Source organism: Balaenoptera ricei, chromosome X (genome assembly GCF_028023285.1).
Source record: "Balaenoptera ricei isolate mBalRic1 chromosome X, mBalRic1.hap2, whole genome shotgun sequence".
Lineage (NCBI taxonomy): Eukaryota > Metazoa > Chordata > Mammalia > Artiodactyla > Balaenopteridae > Balaenoptera > Balaenoptera ricei.
The window spans coordinates 37,586,869-37,609,821 of record NC_082660.1 but is presented as its reverse complement, the minus strand read 5'-3'; the positions used below and the strand labels follow the sequence as shown (position 1 = coordinate 37,609,821).

The 22,953-nt window shown below is 43.1% G+C and overlaps 1 protein-coding gene across 1 annotated transcript; it reads right to left on the bottom strand.

Annotated features, from left to right (window-relative positions):
• Positions 1-1,281: 1,281 nt before the first annotated feature.
• MPC1L (mitochondrial pyruvate carrier 1 like) lies at positions 1,282-1,755 on the bottom strand. Its single transcript, XM_059910370.1, is given in 1 exon segment — positions 1,282-1,755. A coding segment is annotated over 1 exon segment (474 nt).
• Positions 1,756-22,953: the final 21,198 nt, after the last annotated feature.

Sequence of the window (22,953 nt, the reverse complement as noted above, 5' to 3'; positions counted from 1 at the left end):
CCCAGATTCCTGGCCCTCCAAAATTATGTGAGATATTTGTTGTTTTAAGTTTTAAGCTAAGTTTGGGGGTGATTCGTTACACAGCAATAGATAACTCATACACTGTCACTTTCCAGGGTTTGTTTTTCCCCCTGTATGCAGAATGTGAAATGCAGAAACTGCCTACAAAGAGGACTTACTGCTTAGGTGCCACAGAAGGTAAACTTGTGCCTGTCTTGTCCAAAACCTGATGTCTTCAGAAACTTTCAGAGTTGTTTTCAATATCTTTGCATTTGAAATCTTTAACAAAAGTAGGGTTTTTGATCACATACATTGGGGTTCCCCAGTAGACCACCCTGGAACTTCCCCCATTCTCCAGAGGGAGGGGGGATTGGGGGTCAAATCCTAAAGGGCAGCCTCTGCTGCAGAGGTAATGGCCTTACACCCAAAGCCCCACCCTTCTCTTTTCCCTCCTCATGCTCCCAGGTTTAAGCAAAGTCCTTTAGCACCCATAGGATTCCTAGGGGGATACCCTGGGCTAATACTGTTGACCACTGACCCTCACCCTCACCCCTAGCTAGAGTGCAACACAGGGTGATAGGTTCATCAGCTTTACAAACTGCCAGTTCCCCCATTTTTAGGCATGAGGAAAAGAGGAAAGGATTATGATCTTGTCGTTTTTATTTTCTGTTTACCTAGAATTCAGGGTTGACAGCCACTGACCGCTGAGTTGTTTATTTATCCTGATTCCATTGAAGGTTCTGTCATTGCTCCCGGTCATCAACAGATTCTAGGCTCTCTTGCTAAGTACTCCTTAAAAGTCTGAGCTGGATTTCACTGAATTCATTTAAACCCACTCGGAAGTATTTCCCTCAGTAGAAGTAACCCTTGGAATTTTTTGGCGTACAGACATTGTGGCTTATCTGGCCCGGACACCCAAAACAAGTAACAAAAGCATGTTCCCAAGAGAGCTTAAAAAAAAAATCAATAAATTAGCTAAGTTGAAGTGTCTTTCATTCAGCCTTCCTCCCCTATATAAACTAACCCTCGAGTTGCATGTTCCGTGTAGAGGAAGACTAGCCAATCTACCCTCACCTTCTAAAAACCATTTTATTTCCCCGTCACGAAATAAACAACACTCAACAGCTTCAGTTCTGTGCTATTTGCCATTTTTTATTAACAGAACTGCAGGTTTCAATCAGATTCGCACTGTTTCAGAGTCAAAACAAAACTTTTTATGGATCTTTTCTTTAGGAAGAACAGTTCAGTGCTTGCAAGCTGCAAAGATTTGATAGGGCCCTCTCAATCATGTTCTGGGGTCAGCGGATCGTAGTCGGTGACCTCCAGGCAGTCGCCGTCAGTCACAGGGTCTTCAGCTGCCGGGGTGGTAGCGGGGGTAGCGGCGGTAGAGCCGGGAGAGGCGACAGAGGCAGCAGCGGCTGTGGCCGCCGTGGCGCCGCCCTAGTGGTAGATCAGATAGCGGCCCCCCTGCATACTCTGCGCCACCACGTTGGTGCCGTGACACGCCATCAGCAGCAAGTTGCGAGGCTGTACGAGGTAGGCGAAGCGCATGAAGACCATCGAGTAGAAGATGAGCGCCGTCGTCATGCGGCCGCTGATGATGTCCGGCGGCGCCCTCATGTCCTTGAAGGCGGCCAGCGGGAGGCCCCAGTTGGCCACTGGACCCCAGAAGTGCGTGCTGGTCACGTAATCCCGGAACTCCTTGGTCTTCACGATCTCCACCGCCCTCCGCCACAGTGCCGCCACCGCCGCCATGATCGCCGAGCCGTGGGAGCGCCAACGGATGAACAGCCAACCGACAACGAGGTGGAGCGCAGAGCCCGGAACCGTTGATTACCCTGCGGCGGCCCGGAACCTCCGCCTTCGTGCGGCGGCCGTAAAGCGCGCTAGACAGCACGTGCCGCCGTCCTGCGTAGCTTTGGGGGCGGGGGCGCGGCCTCGCCCTCGTGCCTTCGCGTTTCTGCCGTAAAGTGCACCAGATGGCGCGTGCAGCTGCCGTGCCTGTCTTTGGAAACGCGAGGCGCAGCCTCGCCCTCGTGCCTTCGCGTGACTGCCGTAAAGTGTGCATGCGTGTGCTTCTAAGTGGAGGTGGGATTACAGCCTCGTCCTTCGCTCCCCGTCGTGCTGCGGCCACCTGAAAGCTCCTCGCCCAGGGAGGCGAGGGTCCTGCTGACTACTTCTCAGCTACACAGGGGGAAACTCTCTTCTCTCCAGTCTGTGGACAGCGTTGACTAGATGTTGATACAGAATTCTTCGGCCAGGTACAGAATTTTCTTTGCACAATTTGCCCGAGTGTTACTTGCGAAGCGACGTCTCACCTCTAAATATTTCAGCATCTGGCTCTTCACAAGGACTTTCTCCTACAAACCACAGTACAATAATCCACTCAGATACTTAACGTTTAGTACTATCATCTAATATGCAGTGCATATTTAATTAAGTGTTACAGTTTTATGGCTGTTTTTTTTCTTTATTGTTGGAGGGGGGAGATCCAGGATCCACTCAAGATTCACATTTAGTTATCATCTCTTTTACATTAATCTAGAAGAGTTCCCCAGCGTTTTTTGTCTTTTGTGACATTGATATTTTTGAAAAGTACAAGTCAGTGTTTTTTTCAGAATGTCCTTAATTTGAATTAGTCTGTTTTCTCTTAATTAAATTTAAGTTGAATGTTTTTTGGCAAGAATACTATACACGTGTGGTTGTGTCCTTAGTGCATCACAGTGGGAGGCACGTGATATCACTTTGTTCCCTCATTGGTGATAGTGAGTTTGATCATTCGGTTAAGGAGTTGTCTGCCAGATTTCTCCATTGTAAAGGACCTTTTCCTCTATGTAATCAACAGATGATCCAAGGGGAGCCTCTTATGAGAGTGTATGGATAAGTCTTTCACCTAATAGTTAATATCCATTGATGAAAATTCTTAATGACAAAACTGATGACTCTTTTCCCAGTGTTTTCTACCTTTTCCAGTAAAAGTAATGTGTTGAAAAGTAATAAAGTATACGTTGAAATATTAATACTTTAAGTAGTGATTTACCAACAAGCCCATTATACCTTTAAAAATTAATACATTCATTATCTATGTTCATTTACATCCCAGATGTTTTACAAATATAGCTTTAAAATATACGGTATAGCCATTGTTCAAAAGGAAAGCAGCATCATTTTCATATAACCCTTTTAAAGCACTGGGCTTCCAAATATCAATGACTGGTATACTGGTGTGAGTCAGGTAAGTATACATTTGAATTAATAAGTCAGCAAGCATGAATTGAATGACATTTTAGGCCTACCCTGCCAGATGCTCCAATGTCCTAAAAGAAATATAAGTTGCCACTCCTTGTCCACAAGAAGCTATCAGTACTTGTAGATCGTCTCACATAGGTTGTTACTTGATTTTGATTACCTATTGCTGTGTAGCAAATCACCCCAAAACATAGTGGCTTAGAACAACAACAATCCTTTATTTTACTCAGAGATTTGCAATTTGGGTGGGAGTCAATGGAGACAACTTATCTGCTCCATGCATGGCCAGCTGGGGCAGCTCAGCTTGACACTGGAAGATCCACTTTCAAAATGATTCACTAACAAGGCTGGCAAGTTGATACTGGTTGTTGACTGGGAACTCAGCTGGGACTATTAAAGCTGCTTGTGCTTCCTCACAGCATGGTGCCTAAGAACAAGTGTAACAAGAGAATCAAACAGAAGCTATGTGGTAGGCAGAATTCTAAAATGACCCCCAATGACCCCTGCCCTTGCATAATCTCCCCCAAGTGTGGGCAGAACCTATGAATATGATTAGATATCACTCCCATGATTATATGACAAAAGGGAATTTGCAGATATAATTAAGGTCCCAAAGTAGTTGACCTTAACATAGGGAGATTCTCTAAGTGGACGTGACCTAATCACATGAGGTGCTTTGTTTTGTTTTGTTTTTGGCTTAAGACAACGAGTTTATTTTCTCACAGTTCTGGAGACTAAAAGTCCAGAATTCAGCAGGGTCACGCTCCCTTTTGGGGCTGCCTCTTCCATCTTCTGGTGACTACAAGCATTCCTTGGCTTGCGGCCACAGTACTCCAGTCTTGGCCTCCATGGTAACATTGCCTCCTCCTCTTCTGTGTGTCTTCTCTCTGCCACATGAGCCATTTGAGTGTGGGGCTGGAGGTCAGAGACGGAGAAAGTCAGAGATTGAAAGTGTGAGAGGGATTTGACCTGAGGGAGATTCTCTGTAGCTGGCTTTGAGTGTGAAGGGGGCCACGTGGCAAGGAATTTCGGCAGCCTCTAGGAGCTGAGGGCAGCCCCAGCTGAGTGCCAGCAAGGAGAGGCAGACCTCAGTCCTACAGCCACAAAGAACTGAATTCTTCCAACAGCATGCACGCCTTTTGAGACCCTGAGCAGAGAACCTAGCCATGCTGTGCCCGGAATTCTGACCTACAGACTGTGAGCTAATACGTGGGTGTTCTTTCAGGCCACTAAGTTTGTGATAATCTGTTGTGTAGCAATAGAAAGCTAATATAAGCTGTATTTATTGGCTTTTATGATCTAGCCTCGGAAGTCCCATAACATAACTTTCTCCACACAAAAGCCCACCCAAACTCAACGAGAGCGGACATAGACCCACCTCTGTAAGGCAGGAATGTTCAAAGTCATACTTTTTAAGAAGAGCATGTGGGATGGGAAATATTGTTGGACCACCTTTGGAAACTACAGTCTACCATATTCTTTAACTTGAAATCACATGACCTTAGAACATTGGATCTCACGGATTGTCTGTACAATAGGGATGATAGTGGTACCTACCTCACAGCAGTATTGTGAGGTTTCAGTGTGTTCATCCATGTTCAGTGCTTAATATAGGGCCTGGTGTATAAGAAGTGCTCAGTGAATTTTACCTGTTATCATTATTATCGTCCAGTCCAACCCTCTCAGTTTACAAGTAAGGCAGGAAGCTTTAGGGAATTGTGTCATTTGCCACGGTGACTCGGTAAATTCATGGTAGACCAGGATTAAGATTTCCTTCTCTCGCAGTAATCCTCTGCACAAATCACTTTAACGTCTGATGTGTTTCTGTCTTTCCAACTATGTTGTAAGTTCCCTTAGACCAGCGGAAGTATCACCAGATGAAATATTCCTTCTCCCCACAAGCCTTTCTAACATGTTGACTGGATGTGGCCCAAATTGAACAAGACAAGATCTGCCTGTTCAGAGGGGCATTTTAAAGCTAGAGAAACGGAGGTACAGACAACGGTACAGGCAACGTTTAAGTGACTTTCCTGGTAGATTCCCGGCTGGTAGATGCCTGGCTAAATATAGTCTTTGTATAAGGTTTGTGCCTGGTAGATATTTGTTGGTTGTTACAGTTGCAGTGAATGGCCCAAATGGAGGGTAAGACACTGTAATGGAACTTGGGGAGACTTGAGAAGGATACAAGGCTAGGAATGGGCAAAGCTGTAGAGAATCCTACCTGGCAAAGATAGTGGCAAAACAGTTTTAGGATTAGAGAACATCGGTAATGCTGTCCTGGGATTACCCTTCCGCACAGGGAAATTAGGCTGCTGTATATTTCACTGTATTTTAATAGATGAGACTAAGCAGCTAAAGGTTTATTATTATTATTGATAGTATTTCTTTACCATTACTATCATTTCTACTCTCTGTGCCAACATAAAGCTGTCAGGGCCTACTGTGTGGCTCCACCTTGAGACACATGAACATGGAGGGCAAGTTCACTGTCATCTTTCAAAGGAAAACGCTGGGAGAAGACTGGCAAATACTAAGATAGATTCCTACCTTTCCCCAGTCTACTGAAAACTTGCCATCGCATACTTTATTCTAACGAAGATTCCAGGTTTACAGGTCTCATGACATTTTGCTGGACGTGAAGGATCCGGACCCACGTGACCGCTCAGTGAGTTCCAGGGCAGTGGACCATGGAGAGCACACCTTTTGATTTTAATTTATTTTCTTTTTAACTTCTTATTCTGAAATAATTTCAAATTCACAGAAAAGTTAAAATAGTTTAAAACAAGAATGGCAAAGCAAGAAGTGTGAAAAGAACTCATGTATATCCTTCACCAAGATTTACCAACTGTTAACATTCTGACACATTCGCTTTATGGTTTTCTTTGCCCCTAAGAACTTCAGAACTTCAGTGTCTTTTTCCTAAGCATGCGGACGCTCGTGGACTTTCTCTTACGTTACCGCAATATACCCATCAACAGCAAGGCGTTTACCGTTGATATAGTACTGTAATCTACAGTCCTTATTCACATTTTGCCAATTGTCCCAGTAAATGTCCTGTGTAACAATCTTCTGTTTCTAGTCCAGGATGCAGACTGGGGTCACGCATTGCATTTAATTGTGATGTCCCTGTAGCCTCCTCTAATCTACAACAGTTCCTCCACCTTTCCTCAGCATTCATGACCATGACACTTTAGAAGAGTACAGGCCAGCGGTTTGATAGAATGTCCCTCAGTTTGGGTTCCCTTGATGTTTCCTCACGACCACGTGCAGGGAGTTCATGTTTGGCAGGAGCCCTGCAGAAGTGACATCCTGTGCCCGGCGCGGCACCTTAGCAGGCACATGATGGCCATTAGTGAGACGAAGGTGGCCTTCTGGTGACTAGTGAGAGACCAAGGTAATGTTCACTAGGTCTCTCCACTGTAAAGTCAGTATTTTCCCCTTTGTAATTCATAAGTAATTTGTGGGGAGATACTTTGAGACTATGTAAATATCCATTTCCTCATCAAATATTTTAGCATCCATTGATGATTCTTGCCTGAATCAAGAATTACCGTAATGGGACTTCCCTGGTGGGCCAGTGGTTAGGACTCGGCGCTTTCACTGCCGTGGCCTGGGTTCAGTCCCTGGTTGGGGAACTAAGATCCCACAAGCCTTGCAGTGCGGCCCAGGGGGTGGGGGGAAAGAATTACTGTAATGATGACAGCATTTAATTAATTAATTTATTTTTGGCTGCGTTGGGTCTTCGTTGCTGCACGCGGGCTTTCTCTAGTTGCGGCGAGCAGGAGCTGCTCTTCGTTGTGGTGCGCGGGCTTCTCATTGCAGTGGCTTCTCTTGTTGCGGAGCACAGGCTCTAGGCACGCGGGCTTCAGTAGTTGTGGCACGCAGGCTCAGTAGTTGTGGCTTGCGGGCTCTAGAGCGCAGGCTCAGTAGTTGTGGCGCACAGGCTTTGCTCCGCAGCATGTGGGATCTTCCCGCACCAGGGCTGGAACCCATGTCCCCTGCATTAGCAGGAGGATTCTTAACCACTGCGCCACCAGGGAAGTCCCAGCAGTTTATTTTTTAAATGATTTTCTGTCTTGTCGTTTAAAACAAAAATCAGAGATTGTATTTCATTAGAGCTGCCCTGGAATGCTGGCCAACATTTATAAGACATAAGACTATTCCTGAATTATGGCTGTGAAAACTGAACATTTAGGATTTAGGTATTTTATGAAATTTTTTTTGGCCACATATTATGCTGATTTCCTTGGAATATTTGCTCTCACATTCTACCAAAGGGAATCAATAGCACAGTGCCTCAAGAGAAGCTGGATGAATAAAACAGTAGGCAGATATATTGGCTCTGCTATTTTCAGTTACTGCAAAAAGTAATTTTAGAGCCATCTGTGGCCCTGATTCTAATCTTTTGCCTTCTTATGCCGTTTTTCCCCCACATGTGAATACAGTGGCTGAAGCCTGCGTGGTTATCCAGCGTCTTCCAGTAGCTAAGAGAACGTCAATTAAGTGTGTTATACCTCAGCTTCTCTAGCTATAAAACACCCCCTGTGTCCTGTTCTGGTCTGGGACCCTCCGTGCAATCGCGTGGCAGGAGGGGAATCATTGGGTCCGGCCCCCAGTGGACCGTGGCTTCCTCCCCATCTTCTGTTTCATGTCTGCCTTATTCCTGTGTCCTCAGATCAGGTCAGTGGTGAAAGAAGCAGAAGGCTGCAGGCCTTCCTCCCCCTCCCCTGCCAGGGCCTCATTTGCAGCATCCTGTCACCGGAAATAGGTCAGTGCCTACTCCTCATACATAGTCTTGGCACCGGAAATGAAAAAACCTTCTGTTAACCTTTTACTGAAAGGATCATCAAGTATTTTAAATCTTAGAAAAATTTGATGTTTTAAAACTTTGTTTTGAAAATGTTTCACACTTACAAAAAGGTTGCAAGAATGCAGAGAATTCTCATATACCCTTTCCTGAGATCCACCAAGGTCAGAGTTCTATCCGGGAAGCAGGGCCGCTGAGCGTGAGAAGGGATTTATTGCAGCGAATAGACGGGACGGAGCTGGGGAGGTTATGGGGGAGGTGGAGGGAGCAAGAGTCGACAGCCGGTCAGTGCGAAGAGCCAAAGCGGGGCCTGGGCCCTGAAGGGAGGCTGGCCAGGAGTCTAGTGCTGGGCCTGGGGAGAGGCGCTGGGGTCAGCCCCGCAGTCAGGGGGACGAGCTGGCCGCGGAGCGGAGGAGAAGAGAACAAGCTGCGGTCCACCAGCACCTCTGTGCCTGCCTGCCTGCCTTCCACTGCGTTTAACCCCGCTGCCTTCTGAGAGTCGGTTTCCTTCTGCTTCAAACCTCTTGCAGTGATGTCTGAGCCAGCTCTTCCCTGGAATCGCGCGGGGAAGGCGATTCCGGGAACCACAGTTCCGGCTCTACCGGGTTGACACAGTACCAACCACTGCAGCCAAGTTGAAACTTTGCCATGTTCGTTTTATTGTTCTCTTTATACATATGCATGTGTATATGTGTGTGTGTGTGTGTGTGTGTGTGTGTGTATCTATATATGTAATATATTTATATATATATAATCCAAACACACATTACTTTTTTTATATATATATATATATTTTTAAAATTTTATTTATTTATTTATTTATTTATTTATTTATTTATTTATTTATTTATGGCTGTGTTGGGTCTTCGTTTCTGTGCGAGGGCTTTCTCTAGTTGCGGCAAGTGGGGGCCACTCTTCATCGTGGTGCGCGGGCCTCTCACTATCGCGGCCTCTCTTGTTGCGGAGCACAGGCTCCAGACGCGCAGGCTCAGCAATTGTGGCTCACGGGCCCAGTTGCTCCGCGGCATGTGGGATCCTCCCAGACCAGGGCTCGAACCCGTGTCCCCTGCATTGGCAGGCAGATTCTCAACCACTGCGCCACCAGGGAAGCCCCACATTACTTTTTATCTGAATCATTTGAGAGTAGGTTGCAGACATCATTTTGCTTTACTCCTTAATACTTCACTGTGTATTTCCTAAGAACAAAGATATTCTCTGATGTAACCACAGTATAGTTATCACTGATGAAACGTTGTATACAATATTTTATGTAATTATAGTGCACATTTCAGTTTTGTCAATGGTCCCCAAAATGTCCTTTATTGCATTTTTTTCTCTTCAGTACAGGACCCACGCAGGGCATTTAGTAGTCCCCTTTCATCTGGAACAGTTCCTCAGCCTTTCTCTGTTTTTCATACCGTGGACATTTTTGAAGAGCACAGACCAGTTATTTTATAGACTGTTCCTCAGTTGGGGCCTGCCTGATGTTTCCTCACAGAGTCACATCTCAGCCAAAATACTGTCAAAGTGATCTGTGTCCTTCTCAGAGTATCACATCCAGAAGCACGTGTCTGTCTGCCCCTCACTGCTGATGTCCATTTTCATTACCTAGTCAAGGCATTGTCCAGTTTCTCCACTGCAGAGATACGACTGCCCCTTGCAGCTAATAAACGCTCAGTAGGTAATTACTTTAAGACTATGTAAATATCCTGCTCCTTGTCAGACTTTCTCTCCCATAGATTCAGCATCCATCTTCTCCAAATCAATATTTACTATGATGGATGCAGAGTGGTGATTTTCCAGTTCCACCAGTCCTTCCATATATATCCGTCAACATTACTGTAAGGAAGACCCTCCATTCTCCATTTTTTGTTTGTTTGTTTGCGCTGCGCCGCTTGCGGGATCTTAGTTCCCCGACCAGGGACCAAACCCGGGCCCTTGACAGTGAAAGTGCTGAGTCCTAACCACTGGACCGCCAGGGAACTCCCCCCTTCTCCCCCCTTTTATATACGTACCTATTTATTATTAAGGTGGTCTCATGGATTTCTACTTTATTCAGTGGGTTATAATCCTTTACTGTCCCCTTAATTTGATGCCCTAATCAGCCCATATTTGGACAGTGGGAGCCCCTTGAAGCTGTCTCCTCTGACCTTTCAGCATTAAACTACACAAAAAGATACACCCTGCAAGGGATGTCTTCTCCCTGATTTATTCCATGCTGTCCACCCCCATCCCCAAACTTATAGGTACCTAACTACATTGTTTTCTGGTTCATCCTTCCTGTGTTTCCTTTTGCAAAAGTGAGGAGATATGTGCATATTTACTTATTTCCCTTTCTTACACAAATGGAAACAGACTGTTTAAACTCTTTTTCACTTTACAGTATGTCCTGGAAACACCCCACACCACCTCACAGAGATCTTCCACATTTTTTTTTTTAATTTTTAAAAAAATTTTTTATTTTTGGCTGGCTGTGTTGGGTCTTCGTTCCTGTGCGAGGGCTTTCTCTAGCTGCGGCAAGCGGGGGCCACTCTTCATCTCAGTGCACGGGCCTCTCACTATCGCGGCCTCTCTTGTTGCGGAGCACAGGCTCCAGACGCGCAGGCTCAGTAGTTGTGGCTCACGGGCCCAGTTGCTCCGCGGCATGTGGGATCTTCCCAGACAAGGGCTCGAACCCATGTCCCCTGCATTGGCAGGCAGATTCTCAACCACTGTGCCACCAGGGAAGCCCCACATTCTTTTTTCTACAGCTACATAGTACTCCATTGTGTGGGTGTATCATCGTTTATTTAGCCAATAGCCTTGATTTGGACACTTGGGTAGTTTCTACTATTTTGTGAGTACGAGTAATGCTGAATATCCTTTTTTTTTTTTAATAAATTTTTTTTATTTTTTATTTATTTACTATTTTTGGCTGTCTTGGGTCTTCGTTGCTGCACGCAGTCTTTCTCTAGTTGTGGCGAGTGGGGGCTACTCTTCGTTGCGGTGCGCGGGCTTCTTGTAGCGGAGCGCAGGCTCTAGAGCGCGTGGGCTTCAGTAGATGTGGCATGCGGGCTCTAGAGCGCAGGCTCAGTAGTTGTGGTGCACGGGCTTAGTTGCTCTGCGGCATGTGGGATCTTCCCGGACCAGGGCTCGAACCCGTGTCCCCTGCATTGGCAGGTGGATTCTTTTTTTTTTTTTTTAAACATCTTTATTGAAGTATAATTGCTTTACAATGGTGTGTTAGTTTCTGCTTTATAACAAAGTGAATCAGTTATACATATACATATGTTCCCACATCTCTTCCCTCTTGCATCTCCCTCCCTCCCACCCTCCCCATCCCACCCCTCTAGGTGGTCACAAAGCACCGAGCTGATCTCCCTGTGCTATGCGGCTGCTTCCCACTAGCTATCTATTTTACATTTGGTAGTGTATATATGTCCATGACACTCTCTCACCCTGTCACATCTCACCCCTCGCCCTCCCCATATCCTCAAGTCCATTCTCTAGTAGGTCTGTGTCTTTATTCCCATCTTGCCACTAGGTTCTTCATGACCTTTTTTTTTTTTTCCTTAGATTCCATATATATGTGTTAGCATACTGTATTTGTTTTTCTCTTTCTGACTTACTTCACTCTGTAGGACAGACTCTAACTCCATCCACCTCATTACAAATACCTCCATTTCATTTCTTTTTATGGCTGAGTAATATTCCATTGTATATATGTGCCACATCTTTATCCATTCATCCGATGATGGACACTTAGGTTGCTTCCATGTCCTGGCTGTTGTAAATAGAGCTGCAATGAACATTTTGGTACATGATTCTTTTTGAACTATGGTTTTCTCAGGGTATATGCCCAGTAGTGGGATTGCTGGGTCATATGGTAGTTCTATTTGTAGTTTTTTAAGGAACCTCCATACTGTTCTCCATAGTGGCTGTATCAATTTACATTCCCACCAACAGTGCAAGAGTGTTCCCTTTCCTCCACACCCTCTCCAGCATTTATTGTTTCTAGATTTTTTGATGATGGCCATTCTGACCGGTGTGAGATGATATCTCATTGTAGTTTTGATTTGCATTTCTCTAATGATTAATGATGTTGAGCATTCTTTCATGTGTCTGTTGGCAATCTGTATATCTTCTTTGGAGAAATGTCTATTTAGGTCTTCTGCCCATTTTTGGATTGGGTTGTTCCTTTTTTTGTTATTGAGCTGCATGAGCTGCTTGTAGATCTTGGAGATTAATCCTTTGTCAGTTGCTTCATTTGCAAATATTTTCTCCCATTCTGATGGTTGTCTTTTGGTCTTGTTTATGGTTTCCTTTGCTGTGCAAAAGCTTTTAAGTTTCATTAGGTCCCATTTGTTTATTTGTGTTTTTATTTCCATTTCTCTAGGAGCTGGGTCAAAAAGAATCTTGCTGTGATTTATGTCATAGAGTGTTCTGCCTATGTTTTCCTCTAAGAGTTTGATAGTGTCTGGCCTTACACTTAGGTCTTTAATCCATTTTGAGTTTATTTTTGTGCATGGTGTCAGGGAGTGTTCTAATTTCATACTTTTACATGTACCTGTCCAATTTTCCCAGCACCACTTATTGAAGAGGCTGACTTTTCTCCACTGTATATGCTTGCCTCCTTTATCAAAGATAAGGTGACCATATGTGCGTGGGTTTATCTCTGGGCTTTCTATCCTGTTCCATTGATCTATATTTCTGTTTTTGTGCCAGTAACAAACTGTCTTGATTACTGTAGCTTTGTAATATAGTGTGAAGTCAGGGAGCCTGATTCCCCCAGCTCCATTTTTCGTTCTCAAGATTGCTTTGGCTATTCGGGGTCTTTTGTGTTTCCATACAAATTGTGAAATTTCTTGTTCTCGTTCTGTGAAAAATGCCAGTGGTAGTTTGATAGGGATGGCATTGAATCTGTAGATTGCTTTGGGTAGTAGAGTCATTTTCACAATGTTGATTCTTCCAATCCAAGAACATGGTATATCTCTCCATCTATTTGTATCATTTTTAATTTCTTCCATCAGTGTCTTATAATTTTCTGCATACAGGTCTTCTGTCTCCTTAGGTAGGTTTATTCCTAGATATTTTATTCTTTTTGTTGCAGTGGTAAACGGGAGTGTTTTCTTAATTTCACTTTCAGATTTTTCGTCATTAGTGTATAGAAATGCAAGAGATTTCTGTGCATTAATTTTGTATCCTGCTACTTTACCAAATTCATTGATTAGCTCTAGTAGTTTCCTGGTAGCATCTTTAGGATTCTCTATGTATAGTATCATGTCATCTGCAAACAGTGACAGCTTTACTTCTTCTTTTCCGATTTGGCTTCCTTTTATTTCTTTTTCTTCTCTGATTGCTGTGGCTAACACTTCCAAAACTATGTTGAATAATAGTGGTGAGAGTGGGCAACCTTGTCTTGTTCCTGATCTTAGTGGAAATGGTTTCAGTTTTTCACCATTGAGGACAATGTTGGCTGTGGGTTTGTCATATATGGCCTTTATTATATTGAAGAAAGTTCCCTCTTGCCTACTTTCTGCAGGGCTTTTATCATAAATGGGTGTTGAATTTTGTCGAAAGCTTTCTCTGCATCTATTGAGATGATCATATGGTTTTTCTCCTTCAATTTGTTAATATGGTGTATCACATTGATTGATTTGCGTATATTGAAGAATCCTTGCATTCCTGGGATAAACCCCACTTGATCATGGTGTATGATCCTTTTAATGTGCTGTTGGATTCTGTTTGCTAGTATTTTGTTGAGCATTTTTGCATCTATGTTCATCAGTGATATTGGCCTGTAGTTTTCTTTCTTTGTGACATCTTTGTCTGGTTTTGGTATCAGGGTGATGGTGGCCTCGTAGAATGAGTTTGGGAGTGTTCCTCCCTCTGCAATATTTTGGAAGAGTTTGAGAAGGATAGGTGTTAGCTCTTCTCTAAATGTTTGATAGAATTCGCCTGTGAAGCCATGTGGTCCTGGGCTTTTGTTTGTTGGAAGATTTTTAATCACAGTTTCAATTTCAGTGCTTGTGATTGGTCTGTTCATATTTTCTATTTCTTCCTGGTTCAGTCTCGGCAGGTTGTGCATTTCTAAGAATCTGTCCATTTCTTCCAGGTTGTCCATTTTATTGGCATAGAGTTGTTTGTAGTAATTTCTCATGATCTTTTGTATTTCTGCAGTGTCAGTGGTTACTTCTCCTTTTTCGTTTCTAATTCTATTGATTTGAGTCTTCTCCCTTTTTCTCTTGATGAGTCTGGCTAATGGTTTATCAATTTTGTTTATCTTCTCAAAGAACCAGCTTTTAGTTTCATTGATTTTTGCTATTGTTTCCTTCTTTTCTTTTTCATTTATTTCTGATCTGATCTTTATGATTTCTTTCCTTCTGCTAGCTTTGGGGTTTCTTTGTTCTCCTTTCTCTAATTGCTTCAGGTGCAAGGTTAGGTTGTTTATTCGAGATGTTTCCTGTTTCTTGAGGTAGGCTTGTATTGCTATAAACTTCCCTCTTAGCACTGCTTTTGCTGCGTCCCATAGGTTTTGGGTCATCGTGTCTCCATTGTCATTTGTTTCTAGGTATTTTTTGATTTCCCCTTTGATTTCTTCAGTGATCACTTCGTTATTAAGTAGTGTATTGTTTAGCCTCCATGTGTTTGTATTTTTTACAGATCTTTTCCTGTAATTGATATCTAGTCTCATAGCGTTGTGGTCGGAAAAGATACTTGACACGATTTCAGTTTTCTTAAATTTACCAAGGCTTGATTTGTGACCCAAGATATGATCTATCCTGGAGAATGTTCCATGAGCATTTGAGAAAAATGTGTATTCTGTTGTTTTTGGGTGGAATGTCCTAGAAATATCAATTAAGTCCATCTTGTTTAATGTATCATTTAAAGCTTGTGTTTCCTTACTTATTTTCATTTTGGATGATCTGTCCATTGGTGAAAGTGGGGTGTTAAAGTCCCCTACTATGATTGTGTTGCTGTCGATTTCCCCTTTTATGGCTGTTAGTATTTGCCTTATGTATTGAGGTGCTCCTATGTTGGGTGCATAAATATTTACAATTGTTATACCTTCCTCTTGGATTGATCCCTTGATCATTATATAGTGTCCTTCTTTGTCTCTTGTAATAGTCTTTATTTTAAAATGTATTTTGTCTGATATGAGAATTGCTACTCCAGCTTTCTTTTGATTTCCATTTGCATGGAATATCTTTTTCCATCCCCTCACTTTCAGTCTGTATGTGTCCCTAGGTCTGAAGTGGGTCTCTTGTAGACAGCATATATACGGGTCTTGTTTTTGTATCCATTCAGCCAGTGTGTGTCTTTTGGTGGGAGCATTTAATCCATTTACATTTAAGGTAATTTTCGATACGTATGTTCCTATTCCCATTTTCTTAAATGTTTTGGGTTTGTTATTGTAGGTGTTTTCCTTCTCTTGTGTTTCTTGCCTAGAGAAGTTCCTTTAGCATTTGTTGTAAAGCTGGTTTGGTGGTGCTGAACTCTCTCAGCTTTTGCTTGTCTGTAAAGGTTTTAATTTCTCCATCAAATCTGAATGAGATCCTTGCTGGGTAGATTAGTCTTGGTTGTAGGTTTTTCTCCTTCATCACTTTAAGTATATCCTGCCACTCCCTTCTGGCTTGCAGAGTTTCTGCTGAAAGATCAGCTGTTAACCTTATGGGGATTCCCTTGTGTGTTATTTGTTGTTTTTCCCTTGCTGCTTTTAATATGTTTTCTTTATACTTAATTTTTGACAGTTTGATTAATATGTGTCTTGGCGTGTTTCTCCTTGGATTTATCCTGTATGGGACTCTCTGTGCTTCCAGGATTTGACTGACTATTTCCTTTCCCATATTAGGGAAGTTTTCAACTATAATCTCTTCAAATATTTTCTCAGTCCCTTTCTTTTTCTCTTCTTCTGGGACCCCTATAATTCGAATGTTGGTGTGTTTAATGTTGTCCCAGAGGTCTCTGAGACTGTCCTCAGTTCTTTTCATTCTTTTTTCTTTATCCTGCTCTGCAGTAGTTATTTCCACCATTTTATCTTCCAGGTCACTTGTCCTTTCTTCTGCCTCAATTATTCTGCTATTGATCCCTTCTAGAGTATTTTTAATTTCATTTATTGTGTTTTTCATCATTGCTTGGTTCCTCTTTAGTTCTTCTACGTCCTTGTTAAATGTTTCTTGCATTTTGTCTATTCTATTTCCAAGATTTTGGATCATCCTTACTATCATTATTCTGAATTCTTTTTCAGGTAGACTACCTATTTCCTCTTCATTTGTTAGGTCTGGTGTGTTTTGACCCTGCTCCTTCATCTGCTGTGTGTTTTTCTGTCGTCTCATTTTGCTTATCTTACTGTGTTTGGGGTCTCCTTTTCACAGGCTGCAGGTTCGTAGTTCCCGTTGTTTTTGGTATGTGTCCCCAGTGGCTAAGGTTGGTTCAGTGGGTTGTGTAGGCTTCCTGGTGGAGGGAACTAGTGCCTGTGTTCTGGTGGATGAGGCTGGATCTTGTCTTTCTGGTGGGCACGTCCACATCTGGTGGTGTGTTTTGGGGTGTCTGTGGCCTTACTGTGATTTTAGGCAGCCTCTCTGCTAATGGATGGGGCTGTGTTCCTGTCTTGCTAGTTGTTTGGCATAGGGTGTCCATCGCTGTAGCTTGCTGGTCGTTGAGTGAAGCTGGGTCTTGATGTTGAGATGGAGATCTCTGAGAGATTTTCACCGTTTGGTATTACGTGGAGCTGGGAGGTCTCTTGTGGACCAGTGTCCTGAAATTGGCTCTCCCACCTCAGAGAAACAGCCCTGATGCCTGGCTGGAGCACCAAGAGCCTTTCGTCCAGACGGCTCAGAGTAAAAGGGATAAAAAATAGAAAGAAAGAAAGAAAGAAAGAGGATATAATATAGTGAAGTAAAATAAAGCTATTATAAAGCAAAGCTATACAGACAAAATCTCACCCAGAAGCATATACATATACACTCACAAAAAAAGGAAAAGGGGAAAAATTAATATATCCTGCTCCCAAAGTCCACCTCCTGAATTTGGGATGATTCGTTGTCTATTCAGGTATTCAACAGATGCAGGCACATCAAGTTGTTTGTGGAGATTTAATCCGCTGCTTCTGAGGCTGCTGGGAGAGATTTCCCCTCCTCGTCTCTGTTCGCACAGCTCCTGGGGATCAGCTTTGGATTTGGACCCGCCTCTGCGTGTAGGTCGCCTGAGGGCGTCTGTTCCCCGCCCAGACAGGACGGGGTTAAAGGAGCAGCTGCTTCGGGGGCTCTGGCTCACTCAGGCCGGGGGGAGGGAGGGGTAGGGAGTGCGGGGTGAGCCTGCGGCGGCAGAGGCTGGCGTGACGTTGCACCAGCCCGAGGCGCGCCGTGCGTTCTCCCGGGGAAATTGTCCCCGGATCACAGGAGCCTGGCAGAGGCGGGCTGCACAGGCTCCCGGGAGGGGAGGTGTGGAGAGTGACCTGCGCTCGCACACAGGATTTTTGGTGGCGGCAGCAGCAGCCTTAGCGTCTCATGCCCGTCTCTGGGGTCTGTGCTGATAGCCGCGGCTCGCGCCCTTCTCTGGAGCTCGTTTAGGTGGCGCTCTGAATCCCCTCTCCTTGCGCGCCGTGAAACAAAGAGGCAAGAAAAAGTCTCTTGCCTCTTCGGCAGCTGCGGACTTTTTCCCGGACTCCCTCCCGGCTAGCACCGAAGCCCGAGCCTCAGCTCCCAGCCCCGCCCGCCCCGGCGGGTGAGCAGACAAGCCTCTCGGGCTGGTGAGTGCTGCTCGGCGCCGAGCCTCTGTGCGGGAGTCTCTCCGCTTTGCCCTCCGCACCCCTGTGGCTGCGCTCTCCTCCGCGGCTCCGAAGCTTCCCCCCTCTGCCACCCGCAGTCTCTGCCCGCGAAGGGGCTTCCTAGTATGTGGAAACCTTTCCTCCTTCATGGCTCCCTCCCACTGGTGCAGGTCCCGTCCCTATTCTTTTGTCTCTGTTATTTTTTCTTTTGCCCTACCCAAGTACGTGGGGGAGTTTCTTGCCTTTTGGGAGGTCTGACGTTTTCTGCCAGTGTTCAGTGGGTGTTCTGTAGGAGAAGTTCCACGTGTAGATGTCTTTCTAATGTATCTGTGGGAAGGAAGGTGATCTCCGCATCTTACTCTTCCGCCATCTTCTCTCATCCCCTAATAATGGCAGGTGGATTCTTAACCACTGCGCCACCAGGGAAGCCCTGAATATCCTTGTGTCTGTATTTTCTTGTTGTTACTGGTGTATTTTAAGAGGAAGGCCCTAGAAATGGTACTGCTGGGTCAAAGGGTAAATAACAAATCTAGTTTTGCCAGATATTGACAAATTCACCTTCCATTTTGCATTCTCACAATGTTTAAGAGTGTCTGTTACCGCACAGCCTTGTCAACAGTATACTGTCAAGCTTTAGAATGTTTGCTAACCTCATAGATGAGAAATGGTATCTCACTGTAGTTTTTTTAAATAACAGCTGTATTGAGGTACAATTCACATACCATACAATTCACCCATTTGAAATGTACAATGGTTTTTAGTGTTTTCACAGAGCTGTGCCATCATCACGGTAATCAACTTTAGAACATTTTCATCACCCCAAAAAGAAACCCCGTACCCATTAGTAGTCCCTCCTCATTGTCCCCTCCCCAAAGTCCCTGGCAACCTCTCAACTCCTTCCTGACTCTAAGGAGTTGCCTATTCTGGACATTTCATATATGTGATATTTTGGTCTGGCTTCTTTCATTTAGCTTTATGTTTTCAAGGTTCGTCCATGTGGTAGTGTGTGTGTCAGTACCTCATTCCTTTTTATGGCAGAACACTCTTCTACAATGTGGAAAGACCACATTGTGTTCATCCATTCATCAGTTGATGGACATTTGGGTTGTTTCTGCTTTTTGGCTATTGTGAATAATGCTGCTGTGAACATCTGTGTACAAGGTTTTTGTTTTTTGGGGTTTTTTTGTTTTTTTAATTGAAGTATAGTTGATTTACAATGTTGTGCCCATCTCTGCTGTACAGCAAAGTGTCTCAGTTATACCATGTAGACATTCTTTGTTTATATCCTTTTCCATTATGGTTTATCACAGGGTATTGAATATAGTTCTCTCTGCTGTACAGTAGGACCTTATTGTTTAGCCATCCTACATATAATAGTTTCCATCTGCTAACCCCAAACTCCCAGTCCTTGCCTCCCCTCCCCACCCCTTGGCAACCGCAAGTCTGTTCTCTATGTCTGTGAGTCTGTTTCTGTTTTGTAGATAAGTTCATTTGTGCCATATTTTAGATTCCACATATAAGTGATATCATATGTTATTTGTCTTACTCTTTTTGACTTCACTTAATATGGTAATCTCTAGTTGCATCCATGTTGCTGCAAATGGCATTGTTTCATTCCTTTTTGAGTACTATTCCATTGTATATATGTACCACATCTTCTTTATCCATTCATCTGTCATTGGACATTTAGGTTGTTTCCATGTCTTGACAATTGTGAATAGCGCTGCTGTGAACATAGGGGTGCATGTATCTTTTTGAATTATAGTTTTGTCCAGGTATATGCCCAGGAGTGGGATTGCTGGATCATATGGTGATTCTGTGTTTACTCTTCTGGGGAACCTCCATACTGTTCTCCATAGTGGCTGCACCAACTTACATTCCCACCAACAGTGTAGAAGGGGGTTCCCTTTTCTCCACACCCTCTCCAGCATTTGTTATTTGTAGACTTTTTAATGATGGCCATTCTGACTGGTGTGAGGTAGCGCCTCATTGTAGTTTTGATTTGCATTCCTCTAATAATTAGTGATGTCGAGCATTTTTTCATGTGCCTACTGGCCATCTGTATGTCTTCTTTGGAGAAATGTCTATTAAGCTCTTCTGCCCATTTTTTGATTGGGTTGTTTTATATGGTTGTATGTTTTCACTTCTCTTGGGTAGATCCCTAGGAGTGGAATGACTGGGTCATATGGTAACTCTATGTTTAGTCTTTTGAAAAACTGTCAGACTGTTTTTCCAAAGTGGCTTCAACGTCTTACATTCCCACCAGCAGTGTACGAGGGTTCCAGTGTCTCCACAGCTTCAGTAACGCTTGTTGTTCTCTTTTTGATCGCAGCCATCCTAGTTGATGTTCTCAGTGTAGTTTTAATTTGCACTCTTAGTATGAGTGAATTTGAGTATCTTTTCACATGTTTAAGGGCCATTTTAGTATCCTTTTAGGTGAATTGTCAATTCATGTCTTTGGCTTGTTTCTATATGGGAATTTTGGACTTTTCTCCCCTCTCATTTTGAAAGTTCTCTCTATATTAGAAATATTAGTACTTTATCTGTGAAGTATGTTGCAAATATTTTCTTCTTTTGTGGTGTTTTTAGCAGCATTACTCATAATAGCCTCACACTGTGAATGGACATTTAAAATGTGGTCTGTCCATTACTGGGATACTGTTCAGCAATAAAAAGGAAGGAACTATGGATACATGCTATGACATAAATGAACTTCAAAAACCTGATGCCCAGTGAAAGAAGCCAGACACAGGAGACCACATGCTATACGATGTCGTTTATATAAAATATCCAGAAAAGGTAGATATATAGAGACAGAAAGTAGATTAGTGGTTGCCTGGCTCAGGGGACCAGAGTGCAAAATGGGATCAATAGTAAATGTGCATGAGGGATCTTGGGTGATGAGAAGGTTCTGAACTGATTTGTGGCAGTGTCGCACAGCTCGGTAAATTTACTAAAACACCATTGAACTGTACACTTGAAATAGGTATGTTATATGATATCTAAAACATACCTCAATAAAATTTTTTAAAAATTATATTTTTAGATAGTCAAATTTATCAACCTTTTCTTTCATTGCATCTGGGTTTTGAGTCAAGTTGGGAAAGCTCTTCCCTACACTTGGGCCATTGAAGTAATTCACCCTGTTTTCTTCCAATACTTGTATGGTTTCTTTCTCTCTCTTTAAAATCTAGATCTCTCACCCATTTGGAGTTTGTTCCTGCGTGTGCTGGGAGATAGGGATCTAGTTTTATCTTTTCCCAAATGGGTATCCTGTCGCCCCAACATTTATTCAAAAGTTCACCTTTGCCCAGTGATTGATTTGAGATGCCACTTCTACCATATACTAAATTTCTGTATGTACTTCAGTCTATTTCTAGACTTTCTGTTCTATTCCATTGGTTTGTCTATCAGTGCATCAATACCATACTGTTTGTTTGTTTTTTTAGTGGGACATTTTATTTTTTATTTTTTTAATAGATCTTTATTGGAGTATAATTGCTTCACAATACTGTGTTAGTTTCTGTTGCACAGCAAAGCGAATCAGCCATATGCATACACATGTCCCCGTATTCCCTCCCTCTTGAGCCTCCCTCCCACCCTCCCTATCCCACCCCCGTAGGTCATCGCAAAGCACCAAGCCGATCTCCCTGTGCTATGCTGCTGCTTCCCACCAGTCAACTATTTTACATTCAGTAGTGTATATATGTTGATGCTACTCTCACTTCGCCCCAGCTTCGCCCTCCCATCCCATTTCCTCAAGTCCATTTTCTGTGTCTACCTTTTTATTCCTGCCCTGCAACTAGGTTCATCGGTACCTTTTTTTTTTTTAGATTCCATATATATGTTAGCATAAACCATACTGTTTTAATCATAGAGGCTTTATGTTTTAATATCTGGTAGAGCTAGTTCACCCTTGTAACTTTTCCTTTTCACTGTTTTCTTAGTTTTTCATATATAAACTTTAGGATCAACCTGTCTAGCTCCATAAAAACATTTTTATTTTCATCAGGATCAGATTAAATTTGTTAATTAACTTAGGAAGAACTGACATTTTTATGATGTTGTTGTGGGTTGAATTTTGTCCACCAAAAAGATATGTTGAAGTTCTAACCCCTGGTACCACACAATGTGACCTCGTTTGGAAATAGGGTCGTTGCAGATGTAATTAGTTAAGATGAGGTCATACTGGAGTGGGCCCAGTACTAAGGGTGGGCCCTTAGTCCAATATGACTGTTCTTATAAAAAGGAATTCTGCCTCGTCTAGCATACAAATACAGGCTTGAGTTTCCAGCCTGCTGGCCTGTGCCCACAATCACATGAACCAGCTCCTTAAAACAAACGTGCATGTATATATGTGTGTGTATATGTATTTTTCATATATTCTCTGGAGCACACCGACTGATATACATGTTGTTTTTCTATTCAAAAAGATGTCTTTTCATTTGTCTATTTTTGTGTCTTTTAAGAGTGGTTCAAAACTGAAACTTGTTTTCTATAGCCATGGTTTGAGATGTATGTAACATTCTGGGCTTGTATGTTCTTTCCTTGGGTTTCTTGAAAATGCTGTTCCACCCTCGCAGTACTTTGCATATTACACGAGAAGTCTGATGCTAGGCAACTTTTCTTATTCATATAAATAACTTGACCTTGTGCCTGGAAGCCCTGAAGATCTTTTGTCTTAAAAGTCTAAAATTTTAATAAGATATGTCTCAGAGTTGATAGATTAATGTCAATTTTCTGAAGTACATGGTGGGCCATTTCAATATGTAGATTTAAATTTTCTCTTATTTCTTGGATTAGAGTTTTAAAAAAAGTTAATGTCACCAAAGATTAGACATATTGAGATCATGTGCCTCCTGACATCATGAGCAAATATCAAACCAACAATCTTATAGAGAGACATTCTATAAAATCACTGGCCATTACTTTTTCAAAAGTGCACCAGTGGTCCAGTGGTTAGGATTCAGCACTTTCACTTGCTGGGGCCCCGGGTTCAATCCCTGGTTGGGGAACTGAGACTAAGGAGACAGGACAACTAAATGCGAAATGCGCTCCTGAACTGCATCTGGGGCCAGTAAAAGGTCACTAGAGTAGGACAACTGACATAATTTACTAATCAAAGTTTGTTCCTATTATTTGCAACCAA